The sequence below is a fragment of the Orcinus orca genome, chromosome 16 (genome assembly GCF_937001465.1).
Source record: "Orcinus orca chromosome 16, mOrcOrc1.1, whole genome shotgun sequence".
In the NCBI taxonomy this organism is placed as follows: Eukaryota; Metazoa; Chordata; class Mammalia; order Artiodactyla; family Delphinidae; genus Orcinus; species Orcinus orca.
In genome coordinates this window covers 55,581,893-55,609,506 of record NC_064574.1, presented here as the reverse complement: position 1 = coordinate 55,609,506, position 27,614 = coordinate 55,581,893, and the positions used below count along the sequence as shown (strand labels likewise).

The following is a 27,614-nucleotide window of genomic DNA, read 5'->3' as shown; positions in this document are numbered from 1 at the left end:
CTAGAAGGTAGACTGGTTCAAATAAGGAAGCATGCCATTCATTCTTATTCACCCAATGACTAAAATGCTGAGTAGACAAATGAAGTTTCCCCAAATGCTTCTCAAGAGAATGACGGACTGAATGAACGCTTTGGACAAACGCAAGTAAAGCTGCTTTCACATATTGCCTTTGCAAGGGGTCTCCAGACCACTGAGAGCTACACACTTCCAAGGTCATCTCAAGTGATGCCCAGGGGCACCTGGGCACAGTAGAAAAAGCATGAGTTTCATAGCTGTAGAGTATGGGTTGGGATCTTGGCTCTGTCATCCTTTTAAAGATCTGACTGGAAGGAAATACTTAGCCCTGAGCCCTGGTCTCCTTGGGGGTAAAATGGGACAACACCTGGCCCTTCGCACAGGTACGCTGCTGCCGTGAAATGGCAAGGGTGCATATGGGTGTTCCTGGCACTTGGAAAGTTCAAAAGGTGCTGGTTTATTTGATGTTTTCTTCTTTGGCGTGTCTTTCATGTACCCATGTCAGTTGTTTTCTAATCATCCCAATCCGCAGGTCAAGTCTGCCTCCTCAATGCCCCATGTGTACCCCACACTGACGTCTCTGCAGGAAACTTCAGTCTTTCTGTTCCCTCACACGACCCATGAACACCCCCTGCTTCAGCAAGCAGCCACACGTTTGATGCTCCAGGCAGCCTCCCCACCTTCTCTAGCACTTACGACCCCACTTGTCTAAGCCCCCAAAAGACCAGCAGTGTTTTAACCTAACATGGTAGAGACCCGGCTAGGAATCACTTCCAGGTATGCTTCTATTTTATTTCCTCCATCATTGTTTTCCTGTCTTTCTCACAGGACTGGGCATAGAGTAATGTTCAGTAGGCACTTGAGAATTACCTTTGGTAGCCACAGGATGATAGGGAGGTTCAGAGAGGTTAAGTGACTTGTCTGAGGTTAAACAGCAAAAATGGGTGCTTTCTTATTTAGCAAGAGCCAGTTTTCCCTTCGACACACCCCTAACCTCTGCTAGACCATGACAAATGACCACTCTAGAGCAACGACTCGAACCAAAATTGATAAACTCCACTCACCACCAGGCATGCATTCAAACCCAATCCAACTCAGGTAAGAACATAGCACGGAAGGGCTTTACCTCAAAAAGAAATGGACCTCAAAGAAAAAGTTCGTAAGATGCTTATGGCCCTGAGGCCGAGGACTGACAGGTGAGTTCCTGGAAGAGGGGAGACTGAAAGTGTCATGTGAGTTACCATGGAGGCAAGACCTTCCATAGGAAAAGCTTCCACAGACTGTGGGTAGATGTACCGGGCCACCAATCAGCTGTTCTCCAAGTTATAGTCACCTCGTTTGTAACCTCAGCAAAGGACCAATCCAGCTAGGAAAGTCACATCCTGGGAACAGAAGACACATCCCCAGCCCATTGGGTTCAGTCAACACGTGTAAATGAGGTGATGCACGGAAAGCTTTGACACGAGTGATAAGTACCAAGTAAGCATCAGTTCTCACTGTGGCATTACTATCGTCTCCTATTGCCCGACCCTTCCACCGGATTCTAGCTGTGTGTTCTGGTGCAAGTTACGTAACGTCTCTGTGCCTCAGATTTATTATCTGTAAAGTAAGAATATGATTAGTAACCACACCTCATGGGGTGGTCTAGAGATTTAAATAAGAGTCATATACAGGTTGACTAAAAGAGTCACAGACACATTTAGCTGAGGGACTGGCTCTGAGCAGATAGTGGGTGCAGTAGTTGTCATAGTAACAACACATTAGCAGCATCTGCTTCCAAGGATCAAACCAGCTCAAATCAGACCTCCCCCAAACCCTTCCTCCCTTCAACTTCTAATTGGTTAAATAAAATAGTTCTTACAGGTGCTACCTGTGATGTGCCTTTTGGTTGTAAGAACCTACCTTCTTCTTCCGGGATGTAAACCAAAAATTCAGACAGAGAGGCTAACGAGCTTGTGGGCGTAGCTTCTGTACACGGAAGACACCGTTTTGAAAACAAAATACGAGAATTTCAAACACAGTTGAGGGTTTATGGGGATGCAGAAAGTAGTGCCTCTGAAACAGGAATAACCCAAAGAATCCAGGACACTGGGTCACTCCTACCCAACAGTATCGCGCCCGCCCCCCACCCCCCAAAAAAGTGGTTATGAACATGCACAAAGAAAATTCCAGTAGGTCTTGTAAGTGAAGAAGCTGCTGATTATCATTAGAAACTCGAGCCCCCAGTGGCGGAGGCAGCACAAGTGCTCCTCTTGGATCATTAAGCCCTTCCTGACCTGATTCTCCTCTGAAAGCCAGACTGACTGGCTGAATGAGCAAATCTAAGAATATCAACCCTGCACATCATCTCTGCTGAGATCAACATGCTTCAGGAACTGACCCCTGACCTGTCTGGGGATGAATGGCAACTGGGTTTGAGAATGTATTGACCTTGCTCCAGGCAAACAAATACTCCCTGGGGACTCTCGGGATGGGGGATGAATAATCAGCCACCCCCCCAGATCGTGCTCATGCCCTCCCTGCATCTTCTGCCTCGTGTGCTGCAAGCAGGTCCCTGCAGGAGCCGGGTACAGAGCCGGCTCCAAATAGCACGAGTCTCCAGGACTCAGAACTGGGTCTTTCTGTCCCAACCCCATGCACGCCCTTTACTCTCTGGGAACGGACTGAACCACCTGAGCTCTACGCACATCCTTTTCCCTTGAGAGACTAAGAGTCTGGACTGGCCTCTCCCAAAGCTAGCTCTGCACTAAAGATGCCTCATGAGATGCTTTATTGTAAAAAGAACCACGTGGCCAAAGAAGTGGGAGAAATTCAGCTTGTTCTCTCTCCCAGCTGGGGGTTCATGGTGCATAGCATAGTAAAGCACCTGAAAAGTCCTGCAAGGGGAAAAAAATAGAAACCTGTTTGACCTTGTTTGAGGCAGACATTCCCGAGATTATCTGATGACTGACTGGCCATCCATCCATCTATCTATCCATCCATCTATCCATCCATTCATCCATCCATTTTGCTGTCTATTTCAATATCTGGCTATTGAGAATAATAAATTATGTCAGTCCCTGTGCAAAGCTCTTCACTGCTTCTCCTAGTTGCCCTCCTCCTATTTCTTCACCTTCATCAGAATCTTTGTGACCATCACCATTATCATCATCACAGTTGCTATGTATTCAATGCTTACTTTGTGCCAGGCCCTGCACTAATTTCATCAGATGCATTATCTCAGGTGATCCTCTCTAAATTCCTATGAAGTAGATTCTGTTAAATGTATTACATTACAGTCAAGAAAATAGATCCACTCAGAGGAAAAGTAAATTGGCCAAGAAAATACAGCCAGTAAATGACAGAGCTGCACCTTGAATGGGCCAGAAGCCCCAGTGCCTAACAACTACGAGAAACCCTTTTTTGGCCTGTGACAATCATGAACACACTCTGAGAAATGCTGCCCTGGACTGAACTCAAGCTGAGTGGATCCCTTATCTCCTTTGCTCTCAATCCCTCAATCTCAAGCAACCTAATTGCCATTAAAGGCAACACAAGACAAAACCACAGCCAAGAAAGACAGACGGACAAGACTTGAAGATCTGGAGAAGTGCTGGCCTCCACCCCCCACCCCATCCTACCTCACTGAGTCATCAGGAAGCAGAAAAATACCTCCCAAGGAAGAGGAGGTCCAAGGCAGTGGAAATGGCTGGCACATGGGAACACCAGCAAAGAGTGACCATGGAAGGAGAAAAAAAAAAAAAAGAGGAGGTGATCCAGGAGAAAAAGCCCTAAAGAGATGACCCTGTGACCTTTCTTTGTGATGCTTAAGCACCATCTCAACCTCCAGGGCTCCTTATCTCCTTGGGCTATCTTGTCCTTGGCTTTCTTGTCTGAATGCCTCTTCTGGGGGTGAAGAGATGGTTCTTCACTCTCATTTCTGATGCATGGACCACTCTGAGAATTTTGCCCTCATCCCAGAAAACTGCACATAACTCACAAAATGTTGCAGATCATTGCAGGGACTTGATGGTCCCTCTGAATTCATCTGTGGACCCTTGAGGGCCCTCTGAACCTCCATCAGATTTTGAAGTATGTAGCCAATATATGCTATGCTTTTTCTGAAGGAAAGATATGGAGAGAGTCGGAATCCCTTTAGTCAGTCTCGCAGTGACAGCTTGGGTGACCGTTCTCACATGGAATCATGTTGACCGGCACTGTGGATGCATACCTGCCACTCAAAGAACTCTTGCCACAGCTCAGCAGGGCTGAGGGTTTCAAGAAGGCAAGAAGGTCAAACAACTTGGGAAGATGCTGCGGCATCTACATTGTAAAACCAAGGCAGACACTAAGAAATCCAAATGCACATCCTTAGCCTTCTTGTCCAATAATGAACAATCATCCAACAGGGATTGCTTTCTCTCCGCTGAAGCTTTCAGGCCAGGAAACAGAGAATATCAAACCAACGAGCTGGTGTTAGGCATAGAAGGGCATCCACCAAACCCAGAGCTGGGGGAGAATGGAGGTAGGAAATATATGCTTGTGTTTTCAGAGACGATGCAGTCTGGTCTTGTAGCCAAGACAGAGAGAGGAAGGACCCAGGACCAAGCTGTGCAGCTGAGCATCTAAAAGGCTGAGCCAAGGAGCTGACCACTGCAAATGGTTTCTCCGCGATGTCATGGCCAGGCAGCTGGTGGCAACAGAGAGCCTCTGACAGGTGGGCTTTTCAACTTCCCAGATTAGCAGCGCCCTTCTGGGACACTCTGGGGACATCAAACAGGAACCACCCTGAGTGACCTCGTTTCGTTTCTGATTCTACATCTATTTTTAAATATTTTGGGAACAAACCATATATATCTTTTACTATTTGCCAGACACCTTCTAACCCCTTTAAGTATTAACTCATTTAATCTCTTTTTTTTTTTTTAAGTATAGTTGATTTACAATGTTGTGTTAGTTTCAGGTGTACAGCTTCAGATTCTTTTCCATTACAGGTTATTACGAGACATTGAATACAGTTCCCTGTGCTATATAGTAGATCTAGGTTGTTTATTTTATATATAGTAGTGTGTATCTATTAATCCCACACTCCTAATTTATCCCTCTCCCTCCCCTTTTCCCTTCAGTAACCATAAGTTTGTTTTCTATGTCTGTGAGTCTGTTTCTGTTTTGTAAATAAGTTGCCCTGTATTATTTCTTTAGGTTCCATATATGAGTAATATAATATTTGTCTTTATCTGCCTGACTTACTTCACTTACTAAGTGACTACTCACTTATCACTGGTTGACCCCAAACATCACAGTTTTATGAATCAATAAAGTCCCATATTGCTTAAGCTAGTTTGAGTTGGGTTTCTGTCCCTTGCAACTAAGGGTAGATACACATCCACACATGCATAAAAAAAGTCACAGGAGATACCTTTTGCTTATTTGTATCAGCAAACATTTTATAGCACTTTCTAAGAGTCAAACACCATTCTAAGCACTTTAAAAACCTTAATTCACTTAATCTTTTAACAAGTGTCTGATATTGGTGCCTGTAATAGCCCCATTCTACAGATGAGGAAGTGTAACTCAGAGAGCTCACATCATTCATGGCTAGTTAGTTGAGTGAGAGGGCCATAGCCAAAGCCATGCCTGTCTGTTTCCAAAACCTATTTCCTTTCCTCTGTGTGCTTCCCATTACCGACAAATGTTGATGTATTTGCTAAGTAAGGCATCCTGGAAATCTACTTAGGAGCCAACACCAGCACTCAGGTACCCACCTTATAACCCTTGCCTTCATGCTGAAAGCTCTTGTAAGTGAGCCCTAGGAAAAACTGCATGAACAGTGAGCAAGAATTCCAAAATATCCTTCCAGAGAAATCCCACTGCAGAGCCATGACAACACAGATTGCACCACCTCCAAACTATATTCAGACCCAGACACAGAAACAGCGACCTGAAATCAACCTACTGCCGTCCACATCTTCTTTTTAAATAATGTTTGCCAGAGAGAGCTGTTTGCCCCTTCTGCAAATAAAACTTATTGGGCTGGGTCGGTTTTAGGTGCTTATTTTTATGCACACCCACCTATCACAGATCTGAACTCTGTTAACAAGTCGGCATTCCATAAAATATTTACTGTGTTCGTTTGCATCTCTGCAAACAATATTGAATAGAGCTCAGTGTGGAAATTCACAGATTCCAGGGTGGTTGTGTATGTTATGATTACAACCCAGACCTCACTTCCTTGGAGGCTCTGTGGCTGGCCTCAAAGATGAATATTCCTTTTAGGACCAAAATGGAACAAAGGGACAAAAGGGAACTGAAGGATTTAAAATCAGGCTAAAAAAAGAAAAAAGAAAAGGAACTCTGGCACTGGAGCGGCCTTCCTTAACCGCTTGAAACTTACCAACGATGCCCAACTTTTAGTGTGGTTTATCCCCATATGTTCCCACACTCCCACTGGGACCTAACATTTGCAGGCGCTATTTATCATTCTGGTTAGTGGTGTGCTCATCTGCCTACCACATTAAGCAGCCCTCGTTGTTATTTTTATAATTACTGGGAGTCTTTTTCATGTTGCACTCCGCCAGAATCCCAGCTCACCACACACCTGTTATACTCAGAACACATGGAGAGATGGGGGCGCGTCTGGCAGAGAAGGAAAGTGGAAGATGGCCTTCCTGCTCACTATGCAAACCGAAATCAAGAATAAAGAAGCCACTGGGTACCTTTTTCTTAAGGCTGTACTCAGGGCCAGTTTGTTATTTAACAAACACTCTATGCTCATTGAAGAGTTCATTTATTAGAATAAATGCTGTACTGTGTTGTTTTTTTTACAAACATGAATTCCTTTTGTCATTGTAGTGACTGACAATGAGTATCATCCTCCCCATTTTACAGATGAGAAAACTGAAACAAAGAAAGGTAACTTGCCAGTGGGCACACAAGATAGCAAGTGGCAGATTTGGACCCAATTTCAATCCAGGTGCTCTGAAACTACTCTACTACACTGCATTTTAATCAGTATCACCAACGTCAGCATCACCACCAACAGACCTCCACCACCATCTCTCTTGTCACCACTACCACAACTGTCAGCAGCACCTCCACCACCATCAACACAACCACCATCATCACCAAGAGCAATTAGCACCACCACCCCCAGCACACCACCATCATCATCACCATCACTACCTCCACCACTGCTATCACTACCAGCATCAGCACCACTGTCTCTACCACCACTGTCAGTACCAATACTATCACCATTGCCATCAGCCATCACTCCCTCCATCACCAGCACCTCCACCACAACTACCAAGAGTAAAAACATTTACTAAGCTTTCATTTGCCAGGGACGCTGTGCTGGGTGCTATACAAATAATCTCATGCCATACTCATGACAACCCTATGTTACTGGTCCTGCTACTACCTCTATTTCGCAAATGTAGAAACTAAGCTTCAGAGAGGTTAAGAGACATGTCCACTTAGCTGGTCAGAGGTCCATAATCTCCATTATGTTTTTAAGATTCAAAGCCACTTTTGCCTGACACCGACGGGAACGCATTTAACTCCTGAGCTCCCTTGACTGGAGGTGGGGGATAGAGCATTGCCCCCCGGGACATTTCATCCAACTAGCTCTCCACTCCTCACTCACGATTTCAGAAGTCTGCTGCCAAGATACGAGAGGTCACCCTGCTGATCTGGGTGTCATTTTGTGTGGTAACTCTGCTACCAAACAGTGTGCGAGACCACCCGCTGAGATTCTGAGCTCTGGCCAATTAGAATCCGGGGAGCTTTGGCTGGAACTAGCTTGTAACTCTCTTCGGTGAAGGCCCATGTATTCCAGGGTGGTACCTCCTGAGAGATTCCCATCCCCACGCAAGCCCTCACTTGCCCCTCTCCAGAATATCACGTGTGTTCTTTGGCTGAACACCTGCAGTGGGGGGTGGACGGGTGTCACAAAGAAGATCAGGTTTACTTTTCAAAACTTTCACTCCTGTCCGTCTCTGCTGTCAATTCCCAGTGACCGTCCTCTTGCGGCTGAATTATTGCAGTGGCCTCCTACCTGAGCCCCTGCTTTCAATCTTGTCCCCCTCTAATCTGTGCTCCATAGAAAAGCCAAACTGGTGTTTTCAAAGGTCAAATTCAGTCATATGTGCCCCCTGCTTAGAGACCCTCTGTGCTTTTTTTTTTTTCCTTTTTATTTCTCTTGGATTAAAATCCAACCTCTATATCAGTGCTTCTAAACCCCTATGGCTTCTGGCCCCTCTCTGCCTCTTTTGCCCTCTCTCACTGACCTCCTGGCTCCCTGGCCTTTTCTCAGCCCCCCTGAGATCACCCAGGCTTGGGACACACACTCTCTGCCTCAGTGTCAATGGTCTCTCCAACCCTCCCCCTTTGTCCACCTCCTACTTGATCTCAGCCTCAATGCCCCTTTCCCAGAGAGAACACCCTTCACCTCTGAATCCAACCCCTACTATTTTCTGCGGACCCTTCTTCTTTTCTTTCGGACCATTTATCACCACTTGCAATACAGATATATATGGTGATCACTTAGGTCTCCAACAAACTTGTGAGCTCCATGAAGGAAAAATGAAGTTGGTTTTCCTTGTCTGTGTGTCTTTAGGGACCAACCCAATTTCTGAGGCAGAACAGAGGCTAAGTAAATATTTGTTGAATGAATGAGCGAGTGAATTAATTATTAACCAGTTACTTAAGTGAGAGAATGAGGTCTGATCCACTCATTATGGGTGTCACACGCTTTGCTGTAGATGACTCGATAAGTCTCATAAATAGATCATGAAGTATGAGGAACATCCTACAAATGGTTAAGAACATAGCTTTTCTCTTCTCTGAGAGTATCGGGTAAACTTTCAAAAGTCTGTCTCACGTGTCAGCTGATAGTTGTCTTATGTAATATAGTAATTGCTGGCTTGAATTAAAGACATCGTTATTTTGGAGAGTTGTTCTTTTTCTGATATAAAAAGTGAAGGATCCATCCCTTATATTAACACATCATCTTGGCATGCTATGTGATTAAGGAGGAAATGTGATTTTATTTTTTGGGCAATGTATATTTTTCACAAAGCCAAGAAGAGCCCTCAGAATAAAAGGATGTTTATTTGGGTGAATCACCAGCTTTGCACAAATCCCAAGTGCTAATTGCATAATGGGTCTTTACAAAATGCCATAATACGGGTTCGGCCTGTTTCTCTGTTTTCCGTTTGAAAAATAGATTGTTTAATAACCCATCAAAGCTATATGTAAACCTAGTAAACAATGGAGCAGATGTTGACTGCTGTCTTGTGCCTCGTGGACATAATTAAAGACAATGAGACACTCACAAATTCATATAATAGAGGACAAACACAAACACAAAAATCAGTACAATATGAATGTAAGCTGCATTTGCGGGACACCTGCTTTCTTAGTCCAAAATGCTGTATCATATTTCCTGTGATGAGAAACGTTTGTAACATTCTTTATTTACTTATGTAAATATGTACATTCTGTTCGCCACTTTTCAAGAAGATGAGACTGGAAAAGGTAGTCTTTTCAGTGGAATATTTGTTTCAATTTCATTACTGTTGACTAAGGCCCTGGACAGTTTCAAAAAACGTTTTTAATTTTCTCATAAGCATAAATGTGAATGAGAACCAGTTAGCCAAAACTTTCACATTTCTAAAAGAAATTAAAGCCCTTGTTTTGGTGGGGGTTGGTTGGGGCTTTATTCATTTGTCTTTGCATTCAATCCTTCACGCATCATTTAGGAACGCTACTAAATTGACATGTTTATTTCCTAAAAGCCTTACATCTCTTTTTTTGAAAGTCAGGCGCTTTTCCCTAAAATCAAACTTTTATCTTATATAAAAAGAAGCCGGTTGGATAGCATATTTAAAGAATCATCCTAATTTTCTAAATATTCTGTTTTCCCCTCAAACTCCTACTCAGATCTCTGTTAGTTGTCATCAGTCAGTTCTATAGGGGAAGAAATAAAACCACACACACACACACACAAAACACAAAAAAACCCACACACACAAAGTGAAATGAATGGTACAATTAAGAGGACACAAGTGCAATACGCCCCTTTCCCCTCTCCCCGCCCCCCCCACCACCCCCCTCCCCCCCCGGCCAAACCCAGGGCTTTTCTCTGCAGATATCTTGAAAAAGGAATTGAGGGTTGTAAATACACCATGTGATTATACACTTTTTTCCCCTTTCAATTAGGAACAACAAAAAAAGAGGGAGGTTAAAATCCACTGTCTATGGCTCACTAGACAGGAGCAAGTTTCCTAGATCCAGAATTCTCAATTTGGAAAATAAATATCCTCCCTCATGTTCAAAACGGAGCCAAATTCTTTTTCTGTGAATAATTTAAAAAAATTTAAAGGCTCAAAAATCCCATTGTTTAAAGAACACATGAAGTCCTGTTGGCTTGTAGTGAACAGTGATTCTGCCTTCAGAACACCCGCCATCTCCCTCTTCTGTTGTTTTTGATGCTATGGAAGGAAGGGGGATTCTCATGTGGTCTGCATCTCTTTATGCTAATAAAACGGTGTCAGCCCCTTTTCACAGACACCACCATAAAGCATGAACACCAAATGGGAAACAAACCACTGTGAAACAAACCAATCAACCCTGAAACACCTAAGATAGATGGCACCCCCTCCTTCATTCATTCTTTACAGAAAAGCAATGGAAATGTCCCGAGGTGAATCTGATTAAGCCCACAACACACACACACACGCACGCACGCACGCGCGCGCGCGCGCGCGCGCTCAGGAAGGTTGTAAAGCACTAAATTCTTTTGACTGATGAAGCAGCCTGCATTGCATTGAGGAAAACAGCCTGGTAAGCCCAGACCCCACTCCCAGAAATTCCTTTATTAACAGGACCAGGCCCTGCATGTGAACAAAAGCAGTGGTGCGGGGTGTATAAATCATTAATACGGTGCTGGGCAATGACTGCATTTCCTGTGTTGGTTGGAGAGCTGCTCAGCACAACGGGGATTTGGGGATTGGAACTGGCAGTGGAGAAACGCACTCCATTCTTCTCTGAGCGCTTCCCATCAGCTCTCTCCCTCCCTGGCTCACCCTCCCTGAGTCTGACAGCCTCGCTGTGTGTTGTTTTTATGCAACAATAATCATAACGACCTAAAATCGCAGAAAGCTTCAAAGTTGAGAGATCTCCAGACTTTCTCCCTTTTTGACAAGTTTTGCCTTTAAAAGGAAAGAGAACCGAGGGTGCAGTTAAATGCAGAGAGATGGCCTAGCAAAGGCAGGCTCAGGCAGGGCCAGCAGCCTGCACAGCCAGGGAGAGGCCAAGGGGGCAGCACAGAACCGTGCTCAGAAGGCTGGCGCTGGAGGGCGATAGTCTGGTTTTAAATATGGACTCTTCCACCTAGGCCTCCCATCGTAAAAAAAAAAAAAACAAAAATGATTCCTGATTCCTGTCAACCCTCCTGGAGGCCTTTTGTGGGGACTAAATGAGGTAATCCAAGTAACAGGGTTTAGTCGTGTGCCTGTCACCCCGTAGTCCATAAACGTTATTGATTATTTCACTATTTTCATTATTTTATCATCATCATCATCATCCTCAGTGAAGCCTGCTGGATTCTCTGTTTATCTACATGATCTTAGAAGCGGCATCTCTTCCTGCTTAGAGAGGAGTCTCACTTTTTGAATGGAACCAAAAGGAGACTAAAAAAAAAAAAGAAAAGAAAAGAGTTCTCAAGAATCCTGAGTCACATGTTCTAAACGGAGACCCCCAGTGGAAGGTTGTGCCATTGCACCCTGAAGAAAAGGATTTCTCCACTTAACTGTTCAGTGCAAACACTTGGGGGTGGGGGGAGAAAGAAGGAAGGAAGCAAAAAAATGCATAGCTTTATACAGATTATTTGGATGAGAGAAGCTGTCAGAGAGTTTAAGTAGAGACAATCGATAGACCCAAAGCCAAGCCATTTGCAAGAGGTGCTTTTGCATTTCCAGAAATTCCAGGAGCGGCTCAGATGAGAGTGATGTGAAGCTCGGAGTCCAACGCTTCGTTCTTCTGCTTCAGAATAAAGAGGACACAATGACACAAGCACCCTCTCACAGGGCAGATCCAGGGTCTAAAAATGCACGTCAGCTGGACAATCCATCCTGAAACTGGGGCATCCACCCAGGCGTCAACCAAGGACCCAGACACCACCAAGCCCCGGAAGGACTCCTCTGGACTCTCCCGGGTGACAATCTTCACTTTAGCCGGAACCCTCCCTAGGAAAGCTTATGGGAATGAACTTCAATGCCTGTGCTCAAGTCCCTTGCATCACAGAACAATGACATTCTGAATAGAAATAAATGAAGCCCCTGCAGTGTGATTCTGTCAGCTTTTGAAAGTAAATAACTTTCCTACTGACAAGAGCAAGACAATTTCTATTTTCCCTCCTCCTGTCACAGAGCATTAATTGAGCTGCGGCCACATTACAAGCCAACACCAGCAGCAGGACTAAAAGGGGGCAGAAGGAGGAGGGGGAAGAGACCCAGGACAGGTAGGAGGGGCCGTGGGACCTGAGAGAGACACCGACCTCCACCGCTGCCACCATTTGAGGCCTCGTGTGTGTCCAAGCCATGGGGACATATATCACGTTGATTTGGGAGAAATGGAAAATAAAAAATTATGTTCAATAAACAGCTTCCATAAACAGATACCTCTTTAACACAGATATTCATTAATTCTTTCATTCACTCTTTCACTTCTTTAATAAACATATACTGGCTGCTCACTCTGTCCCAGGTACTGTGCTAAAGATCATACTTAATCTTACAAAGAACAGTATGAAATAGTTATTCTTATCCCAATTTTTCAGAGGAAGCAATTAAAGCCCCCAAATCAAGTAAAGTAACTTGCTCAATCCAGTTGAATCAACTAATTGAGTAATGGAGTTGGGATAAGCCTTCAGCTTACCACTTCTGTCCTACATACAAGCTCCAGAGACACCAGTTTTTTTTAAACTAGGCTTTGCAAAGACCTGACACCAACGGGTTCTAAAATGATGTCGGTTTCTCATCTGAATTTTGTAGGATCCTTGAGATGGACACTTGGATACTGCAACATGTCGACCTCACCATTCCTTCTCTTTTTCGGAGCCAATGTTACCCACTGTTGAGGAAGACTCATGATGCGGGGTGGGGTGGGGGGATATCTCTCAGCTCTCACCCTTGCATTAAGAGCAGAGCTTGCCCCATGCCTGGAGAAAGCAGAACCATCCAGGGAAGGGTGGTGATATTCGCTGTTGTTTTTGATAAGGGGAATCTAGTCCTCCAGGTGAATCCTGGGCAAACATCAAACGCCAAAAAGAAAAGGCTCATTGAGACTAAACCTTTTGTGCATTTACTCATCAGTACCAGGAAAGCTGAGGCTCTTAAATCCTACAGCTGCCTGTACTTTGTTCCACAGCTGCAAAAGGTGAAAAAAAACAAGTCATTACATCCCCAGGAACATACACTCATCTTCTGAATGCTTTGGTTTTGTTGTTTGTTTGTTTTGTTTTGCTTTGCTCTGGCTCCAAAATTCCTAATTTTGACTCTTTGTGTGTTTAAACACAACATAAAGAACAGGATGAAAAGAGGAGGAGGCTGCCCCTCACCTGGAGCCTGGTTGAGTGTCAGAGACCACAGCATTACCACCGCCCCCGGCTTCATCAACTCAAACGCCCCACGCGCTGTAGACGTGAAATATACGGCAATTTCTCTCTACTGTGTACTCGGAATGCTGCCCTGGCAGAGGCGAGAAGAAGTGACACAAAGATGACTAGAATCTTGCTTTTTGCAGATTGGGTTGGGGAGAAATGAGCGATTCCAGGCCAGGCTTGGAAGGGGATCCCTAGGAAACCCAATGGACCCAGGCAGAGTTAACCAAAGCGTGGTACTACATTGACAGTTCACAAGATGGCACATGGATGAACAACTGAATGGACCCTCTGTGAGGACAGGGGCCTTTGCTTTGTTTCTTGAAACAATGTAGAAGATCAGCTGGTACCTATTAGGAATTCAATAGACTGAATGAATGAACACGTGAATGAATAAATATTTCAATGTACTAATATTTCAATGTATATTGGGAAAAATAATAGCACAGCTGTGATTTCGTGGGATGTATTGATCCATTTATTTATGCATTTATTTTTAGTTTGGACAATCTACTTTGAAGTTCAACATGTAAGTGAATTTTTAAAATCTTTAAGTGGATATCAACTGTATTGATGACTGAATTGGCAAGGATTAGGAAGGGGATGCTTGAATGACTGACGTTTTAGAAACACTGGACCACATTCATTGTTTTTGATGAAATAAGCCCACTCACTGTGTAAGCACCTTGATGGGGTTTTGACAGAAGATACCAGCAGGACTCTTGGTGCTCAACAATTAACGTCCTTCTTACGGCTTCTAGCAAAACCCTCTCTCCACCTCCAAGCCCCAAACCTGTTTCCAAATGTCCCATGGGACAACTCAAGAGGGGTTTTGTCTCCTTCGTTCACTGGACATTGATTTCTGTCCTTTCTCTTCTTTTCAACATGGCCCCAGAGGGTCACAGAAGCCACATTCTATCCATAGAGACCATCACACTGGCAGGTGACCCAATTCCACCGCTTACTGTCTCCCTAGGTCTTTCACACCCTTTCTGCAGACAAGGTGGGTGCACTTGCTCTTCTCCATTCCTGAAACACCTTTCTCAACTTTTCACACGCCCCAAGCTCTCTTATCCTCAGGTCAGGAAAATCATCACCTTCTTCATGGGACCCACACTGGCGCACCCATCAGATAAAGCCCAATAACCAACAACTGCCACTGACTGTCACCCACCACCCTGCTTGTTTCCTGCACAGCACTCTCCACAATCTGAAAATAGCTCTTGATTCACTTACTTTTGCATCATCTATTCTTTTACTAGAATGTCAGCTCCATGGTGGCAGGGACCTTTCCTACTTGTTTTGCTGAAATATCCTCAATGCCTGGAAACAGTGTTTTGTGTGGCCAAATGAAAAAAAATGAATGAATGATTGGATGTGTAATTGTATACACCTATAAAAAGCAGTGACAATCACTGTCTCCTCCTGCTTAAAAGGTTCAAACGTCCCCATTCATTCATCCATTACGCATTTTTTAAAAATTGAACAACTACTATGTCTTAGACTTTCTTCTAGGCAGTGTGGGTAGAGTAAAACAGAATGAAGGCGTATCTGCCATCATGCTGCCTACAGTCTAACAGGTCAGAACAAGCACAGCAAAAGTGCTCTCTACACCCTCTGGTGCTTAATAAATATATATTTTTTTAAAAAAGGAAATTAACAACAGAGCAATCATAAGTGGGATCCCAGGCAATAACAGAAAGTTGTCATCTTTTGCTCTTTTTCAGCCGAAATCAATCAATCAGGGCCACAATATGAAGATCAGAAACAGCTGTGAAACTCCTTCCCCCCCAAACCCTTTCAGGAGCCAGAAAGTTCCAACCCCACAAGCCCATTCCTAACCCTATGCAGGCTCAGGAATGGAATTGGCGGGGGTCCTTCGGAAAACCCCTTCTCCAAGAGTTTCTCCCAGCAGGGCCCGCCTGCAGGGTCTCTGCTTACTTCCCCAGCTGGCTCGCACTCAGCGTGGTTGAAGGGCCAGGGCCAGGGCCCTCCTGAGCTATTGTGCCTGAGAGCTGACCCCATCTGACACAGCCCCTCTGCACGGGGCCAGGCTAGGCAAGCCACATCAGGTAGGCAGCCACAGAGGAGCTCTCAGCCCAGCAAAGCTCTCTCGGGCAGCGCCCGGAAGGAGGAAACTTTATTGATGAATGGAACTTTCTTCGCTTTTCTTCACTGAATTAAACAGCACACTGGGACACCTCTCCTGGTCCATTAAAAAGGTCTCTACATATGGGGCAATTACTCCCACACTTTGTCAGCTCTGCCTCATTCACCGGACGACATCTCCTGCGCATCATACAGCCCCCTTAGGCACAGACGAACCAACCTGATTTTGTTTACAATGCTGCAATTTCTCTTCCAGAAGACTATTATTTGCCTGACAAACTACACTGTTTTTATCCAGCCAATATGAATAAACAAGCATTATGTTTTCTCTTGGGGGCAGAGAGCCTGGTTAAATGAATCAGAAAACCCTAAAAAAGATTGTCTACCCTCAGTCCATCAGCTACTGGACAATTACTCAAGGGCCAGCTGTAAGGAAAACAGATGGCATGAGCACTAATAACATGGGCTTTCTCTACTCGGGCAAAGGCAAAAGCGGCCGGTTGTACGTTCTGACACAGAAACCGCCGCGAAATGGCAGACAGAGCTGCCGAATGGCGCAGGACTCGGGTCTACGGACTAACAGATGTTTACAGTTTTCATGAGTGAATGTTGGATGAAACAGACTTAAGGCAGAGGCAGTCCAAGTAACCCTACGGTGAATCAACCATCACAGATTCCTAAAATGGAAGAAACAGAGGGTGAACCCTAGCCCACCTGAGATATGGGCCTTACCTGGCTGATCAGAGCCCAATAATTCATGTCTTTCCCCCTTAATTGGAAAAATCGGAGAAACCAGGAAGATTGGTTAATTAACCAATTGATGACATAAGATCTCTCTAGAAAGAGACAGAGGGTCCTAGGTTCTAACAGAGTCACCCAGGCCTGGGAATTTGCTCATTCCGGCTACTTAAATTCCTTAAACAATTCAGACATGAGGATAATCTATCCTAATTCTTTTCTGCATTATTGACACTATTGACTCCCCCCAATCCACAGCACGATCTAATAAATCAACACGGGATTAAGCCGAGAAGAAAGAAGGTGATAAAATGCCATTTGGTCCCCTATAAATCATCAGGTTCAGCAGCACTAAGTAACTAGAACGAGAATTGAACTTTTCTACGCAGCCATAATTGTTACGGCCTCCCTAGCATCTCCCAAATTTATAACCGCGGCAGGTGCATGGGGGGGTGGTCCCCCATCCTACAGCGGCGGTGTGAGAGCCCATCTTCCTGGCGATTCTCAGCTGAGATCCACTTTCTAATTAAAGACAGAAAGGGTTGATATGCAGGTTTCAGTTCAATTGCTTTCGATCTGAAGATGTCCGTAGTGAGCAATGGCTTCATTTACCAGAAATTACCCTTTGTACAAACCACTTCACTATTTAAAACAAACCACATGGATCATCATTAAGTGGGAAAATGACCAATCTTTGGATATTGACAGTGGCATGGCCCACTTTAGAGGCCCCCTTTCCCCCCTGCTTTTAATGTGGATTTTAAGCATTTGACTTGTTTTTAAATGTAGGCTGATAAAAAGGTTCTGAGTGAACAGGATTTGACAGATGAGAAGCTTTCTTAGAACGGGACTGGGAGACATGGATGGGTGTTTAGGAACAGGGAAAATGAAGTTAATATGCTACTTATCCTCTTTCAGGGAGTTAGAACTCAGTGTGAAACAGCTTGGGGGAAATCTGGCAGGCAGTGTGCATCAGAAAACAAACCTCGTCTGTTGTGTCCGTAGCCTCACCATACCTTACCGTGTGATGCTCTTTGGTATATTCCCTGTGACTTAGGATGGACATCAAGCATCTCTAGATTTTTTTGTTATGAGTGTGTGTAGTTGTTTTCTATTTCTCTGTGAAAAACGAAACCTATACTCTTTTGACCCAGCTTGGAATTTGTATTTAGGATTTTCCCTCCAAGCAAGACTGTCGAAATGCGTACCCACTTTGGAACTCTGAGCAGATTCCATGTTGGGGAATGTGTGAATTTGAAGTTCACCTGGGAGAAGAAAATTCACCACCCAAGAAGACACCAAACAAAGCCACTGCAGTATGTCAAGAACAGCGGCTGAAGCAGAAACTTTCCCTGGACAGCAAGATTGAAGCCAGCTGCTACAATGCCTGCCTGTCCCTTCCATCTTAACAATGGTCTACAACCATAGGATACATGCTCTATCCTAGAGGGATACAGATGTGGGTATATATGCATGTGATGACATCACTGGCCTCAAGATATAGATGCCAGATGGACTGTTCGACATGATCCCATCTTCCAGTTCCGAACTGTAGTAACATCTCTGATGTTAAAAGAGAGGAGAAAGAGGAAAATAAAGAAAGAAATTGTAGCTGTAGGAAAATACCAATCTAAAGTAGAGTCATTGGGAAATATGAATCAATGAAATGGAATAAGTCAAATAACTGAAAAACCAAAGTCGCCTCTTCTTTGGCCTGAATAAATAAGTTCCTTGTGGCAAAAGGGTTATGTCGTTTTCACTTGGTCATTCAGGGTAGACTTGATCCTGAGGTACCCCAATTGATTTTTGCTTTTATGAGTTATCTTAGGAACAAATCTGGGAGGGTTTAGGAAGAGAGGTGAGATGTCAAGGCTGAGGCAAAGAAAGCAATTGAAACTTCGTTCCAGGAAAATATGTTTTAAGGAAGACTCAGTGGCCCCTAATCAGAGTTTGTGCCTTTAGAAAAAAGAATGATAAAGCCTCCAAAATAAGAGAATTGTGTTTTCATTATTTTCTTATGTAATTAGTGATCTGAATGACAAAGACTCCTGAAATATTCTTATTTCTAAATAATAATAAAAGAAAATGTTTCCAGTGAAGGTGTCCTTTATCAGAGATATTGCCTGATCCAGCCGTCTGATCAACTTTGAAAGTATAGATTAGCCCTCCTATCATCAAAATTAAATAGAGATACAGTAATAGCTATAGATTAATAGCAGAGAGAAAACATAGTGGCGATGTACTGATAGAAGACATATAGATTGTAGCAGTAAGTGGTTTGTGGAGATTGAAGTGAACTGTTTCACACCCTTCATCAGCCAATTGTCTGGACTGCTAAATAAAAGCAATGACACGAGACTTCTACACAAACTGTCATGCCAGCAGTGGCTAGGAGAGATTACCTGAAGGTACAACTCTCCCACCCTGACAGTGAGCTTTTTGCAAGGTGGGATGTATGGCTGGAAAACCTGATTCTCAACCAGACAGGCAAAAAGAAATGTCTGCCCGTACTATACTTCAGGCATTTAGTGAAACTCAGAAAAAATGCACACGCGCGCACGCACACACACACCGCATTCTGACGCTGTATGTCAGCATCACCTTATCAACACTTTCGATGAAAGCATTACAAGCCCTTTTAAGGGAGGGGGTGCATTCCACAGTACATTTCAAAACCCACCTCCATCTACCGCCATATGGAACCACAATGCTGATTCAGTCACTTCTAAATACTTGTGATGGCTGCCAACATTCCCTTTGAGCCTCCCCTTTCCAGAGCTGGAGTGCACGCACGCGCGCACACACACACACACACACACACGCACGCGCGCGCGCACACACACACACACACACACACACACACACACACACACACACACACACACTGGAAGACACTGCCTGGTTGATGTTGAAAACCCCTGCATTCATCCCAGATACTTGTCCTTTCCATGGCAAGAATAACCTCAGTCAAAGTCACAGACAGTCTTCTTTCCTAAGTTGTGCCCACCCCAAAGCAAACCAATTTAACAAGCTAGAAGGAAGAAACATGAATTTATTTAAAAAAAAGAATCATGCATAAAGAAACTGTGAGAACATTGAATACTCAGGGCATTTTACTTGCTAGGTAATGCCTCTCCAATTGGTTAATAAATAACGTGAAAGAAGTGAATACGGTAGGCCAAAGACCAACTCATATTAATAATTTGATTAAATTCAACTGAGGCTCAGCATCTGTAAAAAAGCTTATTAGGGTACTCTTCTGGTGAGTAACTGGCATAAACCACACATGCAAACACACACACATACACACACAGGCACTCACAGCAAAGGCACAGAAATGGTAGAAGCAGATGAATCATATCATATGTTACCAATAGCCTCTTGGGAAATGTTTCCTGGCACAATTTACTTAATGACAAATGGGATAAAACAATATTTAAAAGGATAAACCAGTTTGTTCCTAAGATATTAAAATGACGAGAAAAAATAAAAGGTTGTTCTCAAAAAGATGAGATAGAAAATACGCCTAAGAAATATTTTCTGGAGGCAAACGACTTGATAACAAATTACCCAAAATGTTCAAAGCAGAATCTGGACATTTTGTGAATACGTAGAGTCCTATAACACAGGTTGAAATTGAGGGTCTTTGGAGAAGAAGGCCCCTTGGAACACTTGTAAAGGAAGTTTAGTCAACTACAACCACACACACTTAACACAGGGTACTCTTGAAGGGAATCAATCGAAAACCAGATAAAAAGATACAGTCAAGTTAACTCTTCACCGAGCAGGACAGTGATCCTGGGAAGGAAGGATTCCCATCTGCATGTCAAAATCCTTCTAACTCTGTCAGTTCACATCCACAACCCCTGCCCAATGAGACAGAGCTGGGCTTGTCACTCCACAAGGCAAGGTTGAGCTGTTTCCCAAGCCCTGGAACCAACTTAGGCTGTAGCCCTACTAGTAAAGAAAGAAAAAGAGACAGAAGGTCCGAGGGAAACACCCAGAGAAAGAGAGAAACACAATGCGAGATTCTGAAATATACACAGAATGGAAAATAAAACGCAGAATCCCTCAACAAGACCGTTAAGGGAGCGTAGAGGAGGGAAAAAAAAAAAAAAACCTTTATACATGCCAACAAAGACACATCCTAAACCCCTCGCCTTCATCACAGCATTTCCAGTGAGTTTACAGGCAGATTCTGGGGCTGACACCCTCCAGAAACCCAAAGGCTCAGATCCCAAGCTGACGGAATATAGCACAACCCAGACAAACTTAAGAAAACAAAAATACTCAGCACATACACACACACATATATGTTTTTGCACTCCTTATTAAAGCAGCTGAATTAAAACGCCAGGCACCCAAATGCCTCCACAAAAATCCAAACTCTTAGCATCAAAGAGGTCTTAGACTGGGATCGTCACCGGACGCACTGACACGGGAAAGATTCGAGTAAGGAAAATGCAGTTTGCAATTTTAAACTCCCGGTACCCAGGCTCAGAATCAGGCGTTCAAAGTATCCAGAGAGCTGCAAAAACAGCTGGGCGCAGAGTGCCCGGGCTCCACGGAGGACTAGGGTCTCCGATCCACCCCTCCCGTCCAAACACAGGATCCTCCTCCCCAAACCCATCCAAGGTACCAAAGCGCATCCCCGCGACGCGGGTACCAGTCCGCCGAGACCCGGGAAGCAGCCACCGAGGGAAGATGCGCGCCTTACCTGCTGTAAGTACATAAAAGTCAAGGCACACGAGAGCTGGGGACACATGCCCACGTTGGGGAGCGCCACGCAGGTGGCCCCCGTCAGAGGATGCTGCATCGTGTCTCTCTGGCGCCCGCCGAGCACGAGTGGGGACGCTCGCATGCAATCACGCCGCTCTTTGCCTGGTCGCTACAATTTTTTTTTTTAATTTTGCTGATTATCTAAGTCAAAACCCAACCCGGTGGCTGTCTCCCTTTCTCTCTCTCTCTCCCTCTCTCTCCCTCTCTCTCTCTTTCTCTCTCTCTCTCTTTCTCTCCCTCCTCCTCGCCGCACCCCGCGCGTCCGTCCCTCCTCCCTCGCTTTCCTTCCCTTTGGGTGTGCTAGATCCCGGCGTTCATCTGCCTCCAGCTAAGACACTTGAGAGGGCCGGGAAACTATTTTGTTCCCTTCGTGGCTGTATCGTTTTTTTCTGGTTTGTTGGTTCTGCTTTCTGAGGCCCCTCAAAGTGGAGGGTGTCCCCTGCCCCCCTCCCTCGTGAAGATGACAAAACAAGCAAAGGCAACTTCTATGAAAGGTACAGGGGGGCCGATGCCCTCCTGTAGATGCTGAGCAGTGGGGGCGGAGGGGGCGGGGAGGATAAAGCTAAAGGCTAGAGAGAGGGAGGGGGAGAAAGGAGAGAGGTTTAGACTCACACTGAGGCTCACTCCGCTGCTGCTACTGCTGCTGCCGCCTCATTTGTCAAATGGGTCCAGGGGCAGGGTTTTTTTTTTTTTCCCCCTCCCCTTTGCTTTTTTTTTTTTTTCCAAACGACTCACCAAAATTCAAATTGTGTCTGCTAAAAATCTCCGCGGGGCGGGTGAGGAAGCCAGAGAGCGCCTCACATCGCCAGCACCCAGGCGAGCTGGACAATTCACGCGATTGCCCAGCTGGGACCCAGAGTCTTAGATTCGGGGTGGCGGCGGTGTGTTTGCCCGACTCGGCTGGCAAATAAACACGGAAGTGGGATTCCCCCTCGTAGGAGTGCTGAGACGACGCTAGGGGCTGGGGGCAGGGGGAGCTGGGGCTGCCCGCGCCTGAGGCAGGGCGGAGAGGCGGCGACGCACCTCCAGGCGTTCGGAGCGCAGCTTTCGCTCAGCACCTCGCCCTGGCTGGGCAGGCGGCGGGGAGCGCACCACCCAGCCCCGAGCCTGAACGGGAGAAACCGCTCTGGCTGGGGCTGGCGTGGAAGTCAAGCCTATTGGACCAACACGCCAGCCCTGCGCGAGTTCAAGGGGGCTTCTCCCTGCCTAGAATCCCCGCTCTTCTCACATGATAAACGCACAGGGTGGGGAAATCTGGGTCTGAAAAGAGATGACTCCGTGGGCTGCAGCGGGCAAATGACAAGGGTTTATTTATTTAATTTTTTTCCTGCCTGGCCAGCCCTCCTTGGCCACATCAGCATTCCACTCTTGCAAAGGGGTCTCCCCCCCTCCCCTTTATTTTATGAAGTAATAATTATTCATTAGTAGATTTCGTTAGCCTTTATGCAATAAAATAGGATGTGATCTGCAAATCAAAAGAAAATATTAAGACTCTAAGGAGTCCTTGGTCCCTACGGGGGGTGGGGGGGGGCGGGGGGAGGCAAAGCACGTTCTTGGCAGCAGTAAAACCGTGATCAGGGATAGTAGCCATATTTTGTGATATAGATTTTGACCCGGTGATTGGATTTTCTTTTTCAGAGCAAGAGGCTTGTCTGAACAGCATCTTTTTTGATTGTTGGGTTCCCTGCAAGAAGCCTTGCAGGGCTGGGGGGTGGGGGCACCACTCTGAAGGACAGAGTGACAGGGGCACCCTTGGGGAGGAGCATTTGGGACAGAGCTGGGGACTGGCCACCGGGGGCATCCCCAGTGACACTTCTGTGAGGCTTGAGGGGACACTCAGCCAAATGACAGTTTCTAGGCCATCGGCTCACAAGGCACAACTCCCTTTGCAGGCTAATCAAAATGCTTTCTGAAGAAAAGGAAATTAATTATGCCACAGCTCCATTTTTTGTTGTTCTGTCTTGAGACACCATCGATAATATAAAAGTCTCCACTCTGCCAAACACTAGGTCCCAACCAGGCTGTTTCTTTCTACTCTTCACCTTGCAAAACCAGTTTCTCCAACACCCTGGGACTCACACATCCCAACAATTTAGAGGGGACACAGTAGGATGTTAAACCCTGAGCAGAAGTTGGCTGGAGGATTAGGGGAGAAGAGCCTGGTATTTTACACTGCTTTTTCTGAGGGTGGGGAAGTGTCAGTGGTTATTTGAAAAATCCCTGCTATCTGCTGTCTCACATTCATCAGACAAGGTCTGATTTACAAATAAACTCTTTCTCTTTTTTCTGTCTTCCTGTTTTTATTTCATTTTTTTTTAATTTTGCAATTCACAAAATCAAAGGGAAAACCAGCCCACAAAACATATACGGAATAAAAGTCAACGATTCTGCCCTTCCAATCCTTCCTCTCTCCTTCCCATCCTCTCCTGTTGCCTCAAGCAATTTGCTGTACTGACAGGGGTTCACCCTGCTTTCTTTCATTTTTCCCCCCTCACTGGCATTGGAAAAGCCTGCAAATGCCCCAAGAAGAGAACAGAATTTTCCCTTCAGCTCATTTTCATAAGAAACACGATAAATAATACATGGCACTTTAATAAGACCTTATCTGAATGGTTTAATGAAAAACAAATACATTATGTAAGGAACCAATAACTGCTCTTGGCTGTACTGAGCCAGCACTGGGTTTCTGGTCCGTTTTCTCCCCAAAGTTGAAAACTCTCAGTGGTGATTGGATTCCCACAGACCCACTTTACAATAATGGCTCATGCTTCTCCTTAGACTTAGGTCTCCTCAGTCAGGCAAACTGGAAATCTGCAAAGGGAAATGGTGGAATCTGGACCGTGCAAATGCATCTCAAAATGATTCGAGGCCAGGCTGCATTCTCTGGACAACCAAGTCCAGAACATCCCTGCACAAGTGCATGCAAACCGATTCATGCAAACGTGATTACACACACAAACAAGTACACAGACCATCAACATGGCATAAAGGATGGGGCAGGAAAGATTTTGCAGTGGCTATTATCAGCAGACTGTTAATCAGGAACACAGTGTCAGATTACCCCAAATCAAATAGTAATGCCTTAGCTGCAACTATGGCTCAGTGAAAAAACCTCTGCTAGCCTTTTAAGCAGTGTCTGGGGATGCTGAATTTGAATGCTATCTCAACAGAGACTGGGAAAGAGCCACATCAATGCTACTAGCTCCCAAACGATTCTTCTACATCAATAAATGGGAGACGTGGGGGAAAGAAAATACCCTTCTCTCTTCCTACAAAGGGTCCCTGGGCACTCAGTATCACTTGAGCGTATATACTGCGTGCACATTCAAGGGCTACCGTCCTGCCTTTCCGCTATAAGAACCCTTCATTGAATGTTTACCCTGTAGAAAGCAGAGAGAGTGCCGGAAAACCAGCAATGAACAATGCCATCTTCAGATGAAACTTCCTTGGGCAGAAGGCAACTGTTCCAGTTTTAATGTGACCCACACAACAGTGTTTGTAACTTTTCCCTTCACTCAAATTTGCCAACTCTTCAAAATAATCAAGGAAATTGTTTTTCTTCCTTTTCTCTCTTCCATAATCCCTTATTCTAACTTCCTAAGGCTGTCAAAAAGGCAGGCATTTAGCTAAAGGAAGATCTTCTATGGGAGTTGCTGTGCCTCAGAGCAAGAAAAACCCCAGTTAGACAGAAGGAAGGACTCCTTGATCTTAAATGCAATTATCCCTTCCAGGGTTAGCTCCATGACGATGTCCAGAAGTGGCTGAGAAGTATTTTATTCTCACTTCCAAATTCTGATACGGGCGATGACATATTCTGAATCTTCAGGAAAGTGAGAATGAAAGTCTCTGTAGGAAACTTTGTTAGTTATGATCTCTATCACAAGCACATTGAGTCACCTACTTGTTCAAACATTTGAATGATACTTAGTGAGTGTTGGTTACACTCAGGCACTGGTCTGGTCCCTAAGGCTGTTTCAGTGGGAGAAGGCGAAGATTCCTGACACCGTACCATTTACTTTCTGGTGGGGCTGTCATTAGACAAAGAACAAAGATAAGAAATAAGTCGATTGTACAGAATATAGATGCTGATGAGTGCTGTGCAAAAATAAAAGATAGAACAGGATCAGGGAAGCCGGGACACCAAAGATAAAGAGGGGTGGGCAGGTCGCAGTAAACACTGTATAAATGTGCACTTGCTCTGCAAATGCAGTCTTCAGCTTGACATGCACACACTACTATATTTAAAATGGATAACCAACAAGGACCTACCATATAGCACAGGAAACTCTGCTCAAAATTATGTAACAAATGGGAAAATAATTTGAAAAATAATAGATACATGTATATGTACAATGGAATCACTTTGCTGTACACCTGAAACTAACACAACATTGTTAATCAACTATACTCCAATATAAGATAAAAGGTTAAAAAAAACCGAAAAGCCTCCTTGAATCCTCACCCCTTCCACTCCGATTGCCAAGCCCCAGATTTGCCTAATATATTAATTCTGGAGCTCTCATGGCTCAGTCTACCAAGAGTGGTGGTGGGCAAGTTTGTTCCTACCGATGACTAAAAATGGGCAAGATTCCCATCTGCTGTGTTGTCCATTTGAAGTGCAGGGTCTAATACAGTGTCTGACATATTGTAGGTACTCAGAAAATACTGCATTAGTGGATGGGTGGATGGATGGATGGGTAGATAGGTAGATGGAGAGATGAATGAATTAATACAACAGAATTTGGAGCAAATGACCTCTAGCTATCTCTTTCTGCTCAAGGAATCCATGGATTCTGAGTTTTATTTATTTTTTTAGCTCTCTATTTTAAGCTGGCTTCTTGGCCCCTGGAATGAGGTCTCAGTCCCTGATGGTCCCTCCGGGATACCCTGGAGAAGCCCTATTTCTCAGACAGTTCTTTTGGCAAAGGTCCCCCCACTCCATGGCACACGGAGTTGGAAGGTGGAGGATTCAGCAGTGCTCAGATAATGAGCACGGCGTTCTTGTTTCAGAGTAAAGGGCTGTGTCTGAGGCAGAATGGATTTCAACCATTTAGAGACAATTGCTTTGCAAGTAATCACGGGATTGAGGCTGGAGATCAGAGTCCACTTCTGAGTCAAGGACCCTCAAACTCCACTAGCTTTCCAGCCTGGGTGTGTGGTATCAGTGAATTCAAGTTTAAAAGAACAGAAACACCAGTACAAGGATGCTCAGTTCTTAACTAGCTCCTACCACCCAAGCTCTTTTCAAAATTATACTGGTTGTTTAGAAAAGTTAACTACGATCCTTTGTCCACAAGATGGACATCAATTAAGAAATAAAATCAACTAATTAAAAATAAAATGCCTACCAGTACTACCTAGGATCTATGTCTCTGTGGAGAAATGGGTAGTCTCAAACACAGATGGTGAGAGTTAAAATTGGTACAGTTCTGGAGACAACAGTTTGGCACTTACTCTCAACATTTTAAATATGCTTATCTTTCCACCGCATTATTCACATTCTAGATATCCATCCTGCAAGAAATACCTGAGATGGGCACAGAGATACATGTACTGGGATAATTTTTTTCCAGCATTGCTTGTAAAAGCAAATAAGCAGAAGCAACAGAAAAATAGTACAACACAGTATGACGGCATACCTACCATGCAACTGTTAGAAAGAACAAGGTACCTCTAGGTGTCTTTCCTTGGAAAGATCTCTATGAACGATCTTTAAGAAGTTGCAGGGCATAGATAATCAATTTTGTATGTGAAAACCAAACCAAGCTAACCAGAGAACAACAAAAACCTCACAATCTCTTTATGCACGTGTGTGTGTGCACACGCACATACAGACCTACACACAGGCATGTGTGGATGTCTGAATACAAATACACATACATACACACATGTGAAATGCATAGAAAAGGATCTGAAAAGATACAACTCAAGTGGTAAATTTGCTTACATCTAGAGTAATGAGGCAGAAAAGGGAGGTGGGGGGACTTTCAATTTTTACTCTATAAAGATGTGTGTTTGAATTGTCACAAGAATGGATTTGTGCATGACTTTTATAATAAAATTAAAAAATATTCTTCTGCTACAATTACTGCCACTACTGCTATTATCTTTGTTCTCACTATGAGGAACTCGGGTTACGTGTTCCTAAGGAGTACTTTTCTAAATGGTGGTAAATGTTCCTGGCTAGTCCATAAAAACCTGCTTAAACACGCTACCAAGTTGGAATATTCTAGATACTTACAGCCACAACAAAAACGGGAAGCACACATACCTTGGTAGCTGTACAGGATTCCAGAAACTAAGAACCTCATTTCTGTTTACAACTTCACTT

At 44.5% G+C, this 27,614-nt stretch overlaps 1 protein-coding gene across 16 annotated transcripts in view; it reads right to left on the bottom strand.

Moving 5' to 3' along the window:
• RBFOX1 (RNA binding fox-1 homolog 1) overlaps positions 1-27,614 on the bottom strand; it is a 2,185,863-nt gene that overhangs the window by 356,311 nt on the left and 1,801,938 nt on the right. Inside the window, exon 1 of one of the 16 annotated variants that reach the window (XM_049699914.1) lies at positions 21,222-21,786. The exons of 14 other annotated variants lie outside the window; for them this stretch is intronic. In XM_049699914.1, the coding sequence (XP_049555871.1) occupies positions 21,222-21,365 (144 nt within the window). In that variant the 5' untranslated portion in view covers positions 21,366-21,786. Of the gene's footprint in view, positions 1-7,639; positions 7,857-21,221; positions 21,787-27,614 lie in introns of those variants that run through there. One more of the 16 variants, XM_049699920.1, reaches the window with a different exon arrangement.